This window comes from Schistocerca cancellata, chromosome 1 (genome assembly GCF_023864275.1).
Source record: "Schistocerca cancellata isolate TAMUIC-IGC-003103 chromosome 1, iqSchCanc2.1, whole genome shotgun sequence".
NCBI classification, from domain to species: domain Eukaryota; kingdom Metazoa; phylum Arthropoda; class Insecta; order Orthoptera; family Acrididae; genus Schistocerca; species Schistocerca cancellata.
In genome coordinates this window covers 25,186,891-25,198,919 of record NC_064626.1, presented here as the reverse complement: position 1 = coordinate 25,198,919, position 12,029 = coordinate 25,186,891, and the positions used below count along the sequence as shown (strand labels likewise).

Here is a 12,029-nt window from a genome sequence, read left to right as displayed (position 1 = left end):
GGTGGAAATGGCATGGCAAGCCGTTCCACAGGACTACATCCAGCATCTCTACGATCGTCTCCATGGGAGAATAGCAGCCTGCATTGCTGCGAAAGGTGGATATACACTGTATTAGTGCCGACATTGTGCATGCTCTGTTGCCTGTGTCTATGTGCCTGTGGTTCTGTCAGTGTGATCATGTGATGTATCTGACCCCAGGAATGTGTCAATAAAGTTTCCCCTTCCTGGGACAATGAATTCACGGTGTTCTTATTTCAATTTCCAGGAGTGTATTTGAGTTTCTTGTGGGTGAAACAAATCGATATGCAAAACAAAAATCGATTCTCAACAACTCAGTCGCAATTCCAGGCTAACATAATGGAAAGAAACAAATATTGCAGAGATGAAACATTTCTGTGGCGTTATAATGTGAATGGCCTTGGTAAAAATGCCAAATTTGGCTCGCTGTTGGAGCAAGGTGAAGCATTACTCTAACAAGGTCAGCTCCATTATGTCACGTAATCGGTTTGAAATACTCCTCAGATTATTTCATCCTTCTAATAATGAAACTAGACTTCAAGGGGATAGACTCCGCAAAGTCCAGCCTCTCTTAGACCTGATAGTACCAAAATTCAAGGACACGATTTGTTCTCAAGAGGAAATTTGTATCGATGAGACTATTATCCCTTTTAGAGGACGTCTATCATTTCAGCAATATGGACCCAACAAAAGCCATAGGTATGGGGTAAAAGCCTTCAAACTTTGCCTTCCATCTGGCTATACATGGAACCTCTAAGTGTATGCTGGTAAGGAAGTAAGTACAGTTGTTTGTGTTCCTCAAAATGTACTTATGGAGTTAGTTGACCCTTTGTTGTACGATGGGAGGACAATTGGCGCAGTAGTGTATCACTGGATGCAGAACTAATCAATATTTCTACACACCTTGTTGGCACTCTTGGGAGTAACAGAAAAGCTAACCCACAAACCGTAATATTTGCAAAACTGAAAAAAGGTCAAGCAGTTTGATCACTGAGATTTTTGTGTTGCTCTAACACAAAAATCTCAGTGATCAAATGGAAATATAAAAGGGATAATTTGATGATTTAAACCAAACATAACGATGATATGGTGCCTGTAAAACGTAAAAATGGCGTGGAAGTTTTGAAACCCAAAGCAGTCGTGGACTACAATGCCGCCAAGTCATTTATTGATTTATCCGATCAGATGAGCTCATACTCAACGACACTTCGGCGTACGATCAAATGGTACAGAAAGACCGTTTTTTAAATCCTTTTTGGAGCGTCTTTTGTAAATGTTCATGGTGTACAACTCGGCAAACAAAGGATCCAAGTTCCTCATACAAATAATTCCTTATTGAATGCCAAATATCCACAACCACGAGCAACACTACAACCGTTCCACGAAGATAACAGCCATCGCCTTGTGGCAGTAGAGGGACCAAAGCGGAGCAGTCGAAGAAGGTGTTCGGGAAGAACAGAGGAAAAAAAAGATGTTGCTAAGAAAGTGAAGCGGGTGTGCAATAAGTGTGTGTGTTTTACGTGCAAAGAGTGTTTTAGAGTTTAGAGGCATTCACAATGCTGTGTCGGACCAAGTAAAAAAATTGTAAATAATAATATATGCAGCTATTATAATCAAATAAACTAAGTGTTTGAGTAATTTTTCAAAAAACGCCTATTTTATACCTATTGCGGTTTTAAATCATGTGGCTCATGTGGCACAGATTATAATTGTGTTAAATTGTTGCCGCGCGGGATTAGCCGAGCGGTCTTGGGCGCAGCAGTCATGGACTGTGCGGCTGGTCCCGGCGGAGGTTCGAGTCCTCCTTCGGGCATGGGTGTGTGTGTGTTTGTCCTTAGGATAATTTAGGTTAAGTAGTGTGTAAGCTTAGGGACTGGTGACCTTAGCAGTTAAGTCCCATAAGATTTCGCACACATCTGAACGTCATCATCTTCACTCATTCTCAAACAATTCTCGTAGTTCCGTATGTCCTCGCACTGTACCTGACGAAGCCAATTCTGGTGAACCCTTCGAGCTTCCCTTCTCGATATGCGCAGTTTCACCTACAATTGTCTCCATTTCGCTTTCTTTTCGAGCAATGCGCTCGCCACCGACGTCAAATTAAATGCTGTTGCACAGAGGATTAACTGCTCGGCATCCACTCCCGAGCATCGATGACTTAAAAATTTTACGACAGTGCTTAGTGAGGTAGTTTGGCTACCGAAGTTTTACAAAGCCTTCGACAGAGACCTCTGACAGGCCTTACCCTCGCTTCCACTCGGCCTCCGCCTGCACTCGTCAGCCCACCAGCAGCCCAGGCCTGTGACGTCAGAGCCTGCCCGCGGCTCCAGTAGAGCAGCCCTGGCAGTGAAAGTACCGACCAAAGTTCTCCAGTAACTGTTACTTTCACCCGTCTTCCCATTACACGCTTCAAACAGTTGTGGATTCACGTAAATCGACAACACACAGTCGACGATTTGTACGTACGAGTTTCCTTTGGCATTCTCCGGCACAGAAACTACTGCAGCACAGGTCTGTGAACACTTCTCTCGCAGATGTAAACAATATTGCGGATATTGACGCATTTCAGTGTTCACAGGCTGCTTTCCGAGTCGTATTTAGGTGACCTACACTGGCTGCAAATGGAAGTAGTATAGATTGTGTATCAGGAAGACATAAAACAAAGATGTTGCCGAAGAAGAAAGAATGGTTATATAACAAGACCACGAGCTGCTCACGTCAGAATATAAAAATAAGTTAGAACTTATAAGAAAGAACGTTTGTACTGAATAGATGACAACAGATTCAGCTAGATCTCCAGGTGTCTTACGGAAAAGGAATTAACAACCATCTCGATTCAACTCGTTAGGAAAGAAGTAATCTGTATATTGAGCAAGCAGTAAAGGAAACAAAAGAAAAATTTGGAGTAGGTATTAAAATCCATGGAGAAGAAATAAAAACTTTGAGGTTCGCCGATGACATTGTAATTCTGTCAGAGACAGCAAAGGACTTGGAAGAGCAGTTGAACGGAATGGACGGTGTCTTGAAGGGAGGATATAAGATGAACATCAACAAAAGCAAAACGAGGATAATGGAATGTAGTCGAATCAAGTCGGGTGATGCTGGGGGTATTAGATTAGGAAATGAGACACTTAAAGTAGTATAGGAGTTTTGCTATTTGGGGAGCAAAATAACTGATGATGGTCGAAGTAGAGAGGATATAAAATGTAGACTGGCAATGGCATGGAAAGCGTTTCTGAAGAAGAGAAATTTGTTAACATCGAGTATTGATTTAAGTGTCAGGAAGTCATTTCTGAAAGTATTTGTATGGAGTGTAGCCATTTATGGAAGTGAAACATGGACGGTAAATAGTTTGGACAAGAAGAGAATAGAAGCTTTCGAAATGTGGTGCTACAGAAGAATGCTGAAGATTAGATGTGTAGATCACATAACTAATGAGGAAGTATTGAATAGGACTGGGGAGAAGAGAAGTTTGTGGCACAACTTGACTAGAAGAAGGGATCGGTTGGTAGGACATGTTCTGAGGCATCAAGGGATCACCAATTTAGTATTGGAAGGCAGCGTGGAGGGTAAAAATCATAGGGGGAGACCAAGAGATGAATACACTAAGCAGATTCAGAAGGATGTAGGTTGCAGTAGGTACTGGGAGATGAAGAAGCTTGCACTGGATAGATTAGCATGGAGAGCTGCATCAAACCAGTCTCAGGACTGAAGACAACAACAACAACAACAGGAAAGAAGTGGAAAGGAATGCCACTAGAGAAGAAATATTGAAAAGAAAGACTTTTTTAGGGAAAAGGCCTTGACGGATTGCACCGCAGGAGGGGAAAAATCTAGCACAAAGTGGCGTCAGAACAGAAAAAATATACTCAGTGAAACAATGCAGGAATACTGGATGAAAAGGACAAAAAGGAAGGATGAAGAACGTTAATGGCCTTAACGCAAGAAGAAGAGGATCCTGTGAAAACAGTTTCTTCGCAGTTTTTAGCTCCTAGGCATTTACATTTCTACTTACACTCACCCAAGCAGTCGCAGTGTGCACGTGACTTAAAGTTACGTACCCGGCACCTAAACTGCAGGGCACTGAAATGGTTCAAATGTCTCTAAGCACTATGCGACTTAACATCTGAGGTCGTCAGTCCCCTAGACTTCGAACTACTTAAACCTAACTAACCTAAGGACATCACACACATCCATGCCCGTGGCAGGATTCGAACCTACGACCGCAGCAACAGCCCGCTTCCGAACTGAAGTGCCTAGAACCTGTCGGCCACAGCAGCCGGCCAGCTCACTGACAAAGTGATTTTATGGTGTGTGTTCGTATGTAAATTGTCAGTTTCCCTCGTTCCTCGTCTTCAGCACACATTTCGCCGCTGTTATGTGTCGAGGACAATGACAGACAATTCTGCGCGCTCCCTCCTCCACGTACGTGGCGATCAAACTATACTATTTTGTCGTGCTGCACGGTCCAGTACTTCCTAATATACATTTTTGCGCGCAAATTCCGAGCTGGCCGCTGTGGCGGAGCGGTTCTAACGCTTCAGTCCGGAACCGCGCTGCTGCAACGGTCGCAGGTTCGAATCCTGCCTCGGGCATGGATGTATGTGACGTCCTTAGCTTCGTTAGGTTTAAATACACTACTGGACATTAAAATTACTACACAAAGAAGAAATGCAGATGATAAACGGGTATTCATTAGACACATATATTATACTAGAACTGACATATGATTACATTTTCACGCAATTTGGGTGCATAGATACTGAGAAATCAGTACCCAGAACAACTACCTCTGGCCGTAGTAACGGCCTTGATACGTTGAGTCAAACAGAGCTTGGATGGTGTGTACCGGTACAGTTGCCCATGCAACTTGAACACGATACCACAGTTCATCAGGAGTAGTGAGTGGCGTATTGCGACGAGCCAGTTGCTCGGCCACCATTGACCAGACGTTTTCAATTGGTGAGAGATCTGGAGAATGTTCTGGCCAGGGCAGTAGTGGAACATTTTCTGCATCCAGAAAGGCCCCTAAAGGACTCGCAACATGCGGCCGTGCATTATCATGCTGAAATGTAGGGTTTCGCAGGAATCGAATGAAGGGTAGAGCCAAGGGTCGTAACACATCTGAAATGTAACCTCCACTGTTGAAAGTGCCGTCAATGCGAACAAGAGGTGACCGAGACGTGTAACCAATGGCACCCCATACCATCACGCCGGTGATGCGCCAGTATGGCGTTGACGAATACACGCTTCCAATGTGCGTTGACCGCGATGTCGCCAAACACGGATGCGACCATCATGATGCGATAAACAGTACCTGGATTCATCCGAAAAAATGACCTTTTTCCATTCGTGCACCCACGTTCGTCGTCCAGTGCACCATCGCAGGCGCTCCTATCTGTGATGCAGCGTCAAGGGTAACCGCAGTCTCGGTCTCCGAGCTGATACTCCATGCTGCTGCAAACGTCGTCGAACTGTTGGTGCAGATGCTTGTTGTTTTGCAGACGTCCCCATCTGTTGACTCAGGGATCGAGACGTGGCTGCACGATCCGTTCCAGCGGATAAGATGCGTGCCATGTCGACTGCTAGTGATACGAGGCCGTTGGGATCCAGCACGGCGTTCCGTATTACCCTCCTGAACCCACCGATTCCATATTCTGCTAACAGTCATTGGATCTGGACCAACGCGAGCAGCAATGTCGCGATAAGATAAACCGCAATCGCGATAGGCTACAATCCGACCTTTATGAAAGTTGGAAACGTGATGGTACGCATTTCTTCTCCTTACACGAGGCATCACAACAACGTTTCACCAGGCAACGCCAGTCAATTGCTGTTTGTGTATGAGAAATCGGTTGGAAACTTTCCTCATGTCAGCAGGTTGTAGGTTGTGGTGTCACCCCCAGACACCACACTTGCTAGGTGGCAGCCTTTAAATCGGCCGCGGTCCGTTAGTATACGTCGGACCCGCGTGTCGCCACTATCAGTGTCGCCACACGGCAGGTCTAGAGAGACTTCCTAGCACTCGCCCCAGTTGTACAGCCGACTTTGCTAGCGATGGTTCACTGACAAATTACGCTCTCATTTGCCGAGACGATAGTTACCATAGCCTTCAGCTACGTCATTTGCTACGACCTAGCAAGGCGCCATTATAATTTATTATTTATCTTGTGATGCATGTACCGTCAGACCGATGTTCACCAATTATGAATTAAAGTTAAGTATTCCAGAAGCTACGTTCTTTGCTACTATAAAGTCCCTTAACTGTTCCAGACCTCACGCCAGCCTGCGTGAGCTTAAACGCGCGCCTTTCGGCTTCCTCTGCTAGTGGCTTGGCTGTCTTGCCAAGTCACAACATAGGTGTCGCCACCGGCGCCAACCTTGTGTGAATACTCTGAAAAGCTAATCATTTGCATATCAGAGCATCATCTTCCTGTCGGTTAAATTTCGCGTCTGTAGCACGCCATCTTCGTGGTGTAGCAATTTTAATGGCCAGTAGTGTAGTTCTAAGTCCCGGGGACTGATGACCTCAGATGTTAAGTCCCATAGTACTTAGAGCCGTTTGAACCATTTACTGCAAATTCCGAAATGTTTTCATCTCGGTTTACTGTGGCGTTTTCAAACAAGCCTTTATCCGCGTTCCTTGCGTCCTTACCACTGCACGCCGTGCATATTCCAGGCAGGCAGACCAGCGCACAATCTGTGCGTGAGTGGGGGTGGAGGTGGGTACGGCGGGCTCGTCTCCTCTACTCGACAGCTGCGCGACGCCGCCTGCTCAGGCGTCACGTACAGGCAGCCTCTGAGAACTCGCCTCGATGCGGCAAACGTGGAAGTACGACAGTCTGCACGCACGCTGACCCCGTCCGTGGCATTTAGTAACTCAGTTGTCAATGACGACGTCAGCAGAGGAACGCGGCCGGCTGATTCTTTCCTAGAGTCGGCAGACAAGACTGTCACCCGCACCCGAGATCCGTGTTCTGCGGCGCCAAGGCTGACAGGGGAATCTCCCCCCACACCCGCTTCACATTTAGTCGTAAGGGGCACAGGGGACAACCCGTAAAAAACTGAACGCAGATCAATCAGGAAAACCGAAAGAAGATGTACTGAACTGTGAAAAAAAGATTCAAATTTGTATCCGTGTCGTGGTGTAACATCCCTTTGCAACAGCGAGGTGTAAGTAGGCACCTGTAATAACATTGATTCTGCACAACTACCCTATTTGGAGTCGAAAGGAAGTGGCTTTCGAATGGGAATCGCAAACTTTTGATGACAGTGGGACAAGTCAACCGAATCCGCCACCGGAGAACAGGTCTGTTGTAGGCCTACCCCATACACGGCATTAGTGACAGTACGTGGTCGTGCGGTAGCGTTCTCGCTTCCCGCGCCCGGGTTCGATTCCCGGCGGGATCAGGGATTTTCTCTGCCTCGTGATGACTGGGTGTTGTGTGATGTCCTTAGGTTTGTTAGGTTTAAGTAGTTCTAAGTTCTAGGGGACTGATGACCATAGATGTTAAGTCCCATAGTGCTCAGAGCCATTTTTTTTTTTTTTTTTTGAACGTGTGTCATATGATAGGAATCTTTTGCCGGCGCAACTAATTTGTACGGCTGGTGAGTGGGATATGCCTCCTTGTCCGATTTAGATGATTGTATGAATGTACTACCAACGAAATGATGAAAATATAATAGTTTCGTCACATGCGCCGGAACAAACGATCGCAACAGTTTCAGAGTCACACAGTTTCTCTGTGCTGTTTCACAACGTAAGTTTTTAACGTTTTTGAAGTTGCCTTCCGGTTTTGTAGCACTGACAAGTTCACACCCGTTTATTTGTTGTTTTTATTTCTGTGAAACGTCTATGTGGTATCTTCGCTCACTGTTCATCACGTTTACTTGCGACGGTAACGTATTCTTACCACATGACTCACATTCTATAACCAATGTACAGTATGACAACTACCAAGACAACAGAAAGTGAACGAACATTTCAATGACAGGACGGACAGTTCACAATGTTGTGAAAAAAGAAATAAAAGACACAAGATAGTTTTGAACACAGTTCGACCACTTCACAATCCATGGCCAGTTAACCACGACGCTGTGACTGTTGATCTTCGTCCAGTGTTGCACTTGTTAAGCCTTTAACCGTTCACTGTTTCTATGTTGCTATTTTTTTTTCCAGTGCAGTACACCTTCTTCCTGTTTTTATGCTCGATCAGTGTTCAGCTTTTGACGGGCTGGCCATCCACCGGGTCACCTTACCACTACATCTGAGGGGTGGTGGTGGTGGTGGTGGTGGTGGTGGCGGAGGGGGGGTTGGTGTGATGGGAAGTTTCCCTCGTAAGTGATGTGCCAGACTTGTCCTCGCCTTCCTGTTGCATTGGTGCACGCTTTACCAGAATCAATTCCTCCTCATCACTGCATCTGCGAACGAGAAGAGAGGTGTTGTAGGCTGCACTCCGCGCAGGTCCTAGTTGATGTAAAGCCCCGACGTGTCCGTTGTGGCAGCGAGTGAATCAGCCGGTCATCACGCCGCCAGTGGTTCTGCTACGTGGAATCCCGAGTGCAGGACTGTAAATTGTCGGTTACGCCGCGGAGTGCGCACGTGCAGGAACACGGGACTGCGGCGTCGTCCGCTAACATCGCGAGGTACTCTAACCACGCAAAGCAGACTCTTGTTACACAGACGAATTGTGTGGTCTCGTGTCTTTTTAACCTTTACGAACACGTTTATTCTGTTTTCGTTACGCATTGCGAATGCTGGACGAGCGCATTAAGTGTTCTCCCAGAAGAGAGAAAGAGCCTAGAGTAGGCCATACGCACAAATAATAACGTAAATAGAGGGCGTTTCTTAATGGAAAATGTTTCGAGTGCGAAAAAGTCAAAACATTTTATCGAGAAAAATAATTTTCTCCGTTGTTTGGCAGTTAGGGGAGAAACGAGATACAAAGGATAAAGTGGAAAGCCCCTATTTACAGCCTTGTAAATATTGTTTGATATTTTCCTCGAGTAGATAAATGTAGACTTTCGAACTGTCTTTACGGCATTTTTCCTACTGTTTTATTTCTCACTTTAGCGTACGATCCTCGTCGAGAACACCCACTACGAATTTTCCATCGGTCATTACCACTGCTCGCTCCCGCATTGCGCACATTTCGAATTTTCTGTACAAAGGGCGCTCCTGACACCTTTCACTCGCCGAACTGCGCAGCAGACAACTGAGTTGTACAAGAGGCGACCACCCGTGACAGGAGGGGCTCCGTACGCGACTGAAACGCCAGAGGCGCTGCAGTAGAGATGGGCAAACTGAAACACGTAATTGTTTCGAAACAAATGAAACACTACAATGTAATGTTCCGATACGTTGTTTCGAAACAGTGAAACAGACATTTTATCGTCTTGAATGTCTACTGTATAAGTATGTCCATATAAACACAAATGAGGTGCGAGAGCGCTAATCATGCCGCAGAAAGTATGAAACTATCACTTACGCGTCTTGGCAGTTTCGTATTTCCTGCAGCAAATGCGCTGCTTTCGTGTCGCGTGACTTTCATACTTTTCAATTGGCTGAGGACAGCCATAGCTGAAGACAGAAGAACCACCACAAACGGAATTGGAGGTGGGAGCAAACTGCAGAAACACACATCCCATCCTGCTAATTTCCATCTACACAAAGGGAATCATTGTGGATAATTGGCACAGTGACTATAGACTCACAAATAACGCCAAATAATTCGAATAAATAACAATTTTTTTTTCTTTTTCAAGGTGTTTCGAACCGTTACTATAAATTCAACATGCTTCCCAGCCCTTTCCCGTAGACCATTACACTATCAGTGATTTGTCAAACTGATTGCCTGCAATTATACCTACATCAAATTTATGTATATGTCTAATAACTGTCACTCTACGCCTTTTTTATTCAAAATGTTGTAGGCTTATTTACGTTTTTTAATATGATTACTGTAGATGAACAGAGAAGCGTATGTTATAAAAAAAGTGTAATTTAACTTAATGATTTTCACATATTTATTATTTTGAATGTGAATAGTATGCGTTGTTTTATTGTTTGGTTAGTGTTTATAAAGCAGATGTTACGCCATTTCGAAACAGGACAGTTAGCTAGAAACGAAGCTTTATTTTCGGATATCTTAAGCTTCATGCTATTGCTTGTCAAAAAGATTTCGACACTCTCGAAAGAGTTTCACGAAATAGTATGTTGTGTTTCAGTACCTCTGCCGAGCCCGAATCTCGTCCGACACACAGTGGAATGAAACATCACTGTTTCGATACAATTCGTCCGTTCCAGGCACAGGTGGACTGAAACAGCCTTATTTTGAAACAACGGTACAGTTTCTGTGTCTGGCTCGAGATCGAATCTGGTCCGAGACAGGGGCGGAATGAAACACCACTCTTTCGAAACAGGGAACCACAGCCGTTCCGAAACACTGAAACAGTTCCACGTATCGATACACTGTATCGAAACATAGGAACAGTGGCCAAGCCTACGCTGCAGTAGACTCACTCGCCACTAGTCGGTCGGGACGACAAAGTGGCTCCCGGTGAAGCGGGCTCAGACTTTAGGGCCGTCGTCGGCACCCGGCACTCACCTGCTCGGCGGCGGAGGGCCCGCCCTCCAGAGGGCGCGCCGCGTCGCGCTCCATGGCGGCGCCGCCGTCACCAGGCGCCGGGCATGCACGCTGCACACTCCGGCAGGCGGTCGGGGGAACACGGCACAGTACTCGCGCGCGCGCACACTCACACCTCCTGGGGCCGCAGCCGACTGCCGGCGCCCAGCACGCTGCCAACTTGTTGCCCGCGCCTTCCCCGTGGAAGGGAGAGGCCTCAAGATGGCGGCCTACTAACCTTGGCGCGCGGTTGCCACGTCGCGGCGCCGGGCGGCGCGCCCGCACTAACCACTAACCTACAGCAGCCGCAGCCGCAGCACGCCGCCGCGCTCTGCAATTCGCGCATTCCTTCCCTCCCCTCACCCCGCAGACGGGGCGATTCGGCCATCAGCCGGGCCACCCCGCTCGCCACACCTTCCTGCCCCGCTGCAACTTCAGGTGTGCGGCGCTCGCCTCGTGATTCCGACAGTTTCACAATACTGATCACACCTTCCGAATAGAAAAGTGTCTGCCCATCCACAATTCCTATTGCTACGATCTCCACCTGCGAGAGTATATTGTTGTTGTTGTGGTCTTCAGTCCTGAGACTGGTTTGATGCAGCTCTCCATGCTACTCTGTCCTGTGCAAGCTTCTTCACCTCCCAGTACCTACTGCAACCTACATCCTTCTGAATCTGCTTAGTGTATTCATCTCTTGGTCTCCCTCAACGATTTTTACCCTCCACGCTGCCCTCCAATAGTAAATTGATGATCCCTTGATGCCTCAGAACATATCTTACCAACCGGTCCCTTCTTTTAGTCAAGCTGTGCCACAAACTTCTCCCCAATCCTATTCAATACCTCCTCATTAGCTATGTGATCTACCCATCTAATCTTCAGCATTCTTCTGTAGCACCACATTTCGAAAGCTTCTACTCTCTTCTTGTCCAAACTATTTATCGTCCATGTTTCACTTCCATACATGGCTACACTCCATACAAATACCTTCAGAAACGACTTCCTGACACTTAAATCTATACGCGACGTTAACAAATTTCTCTTCTTCAGAAACGCTTTCATAGCCATTGACAATTTGTATCCTCTCTACTTCGACCGTCATCAGTTATTTGGCTCCCCAAATAGCAAAACTCATTTACTACTTTAAGTGTCTCATTTCCTAATCTAATTCCCTCAGCGTCACCCGATTTAATTCGACTACATTCCATTATCCTCGTTTTGCTTTTGCTGATGTTCATCTTATATCCCCCTTTCAAGACACTGTCCATGCCGTTGTTCAACTGCTCTTCCAAGTCCTTTGCTGTCTCTGACAGAATTACAATGTCATCGGCGAACCTCAAAGTTTTTATTTCTTCTCCATGGATTTTAATACCTACTCAGAACTTTTCT

The 12,029-nt window shown here is 46.2% G+C and overlaps 1 protein-coding gene across 4 annotated transcripts in view; it reads right to left on the bottom strand.

The window, feature by feature from the left end:
* Positions 1 to 10,780, bottom strand: part of LOC126164718 (tight junction protein ZO-1) — a 736,986-nt gene extending 726,206 nt beyond the window's left edge. For all 4 annotated transcript variants that reach the window (XM_049920263.1, XM_049920266.1, XM_049920267.1 and 1 more), the window contains exon 1: positions 10,626 to 10,780. In XM_049920263.1, coding sequence (XP_049776220.1) covers positions 10,626 to 10,679 — 54 coding nt within the window. In that variant the 5' untranslated portion in view covers positions 10,680 to 10,780. The remainder of the gene's footprint in view (positions 1 to 10,625) is intronic.
* Positions 10,781 to 12,029: the final 1,249 nt, after the last annotated feature.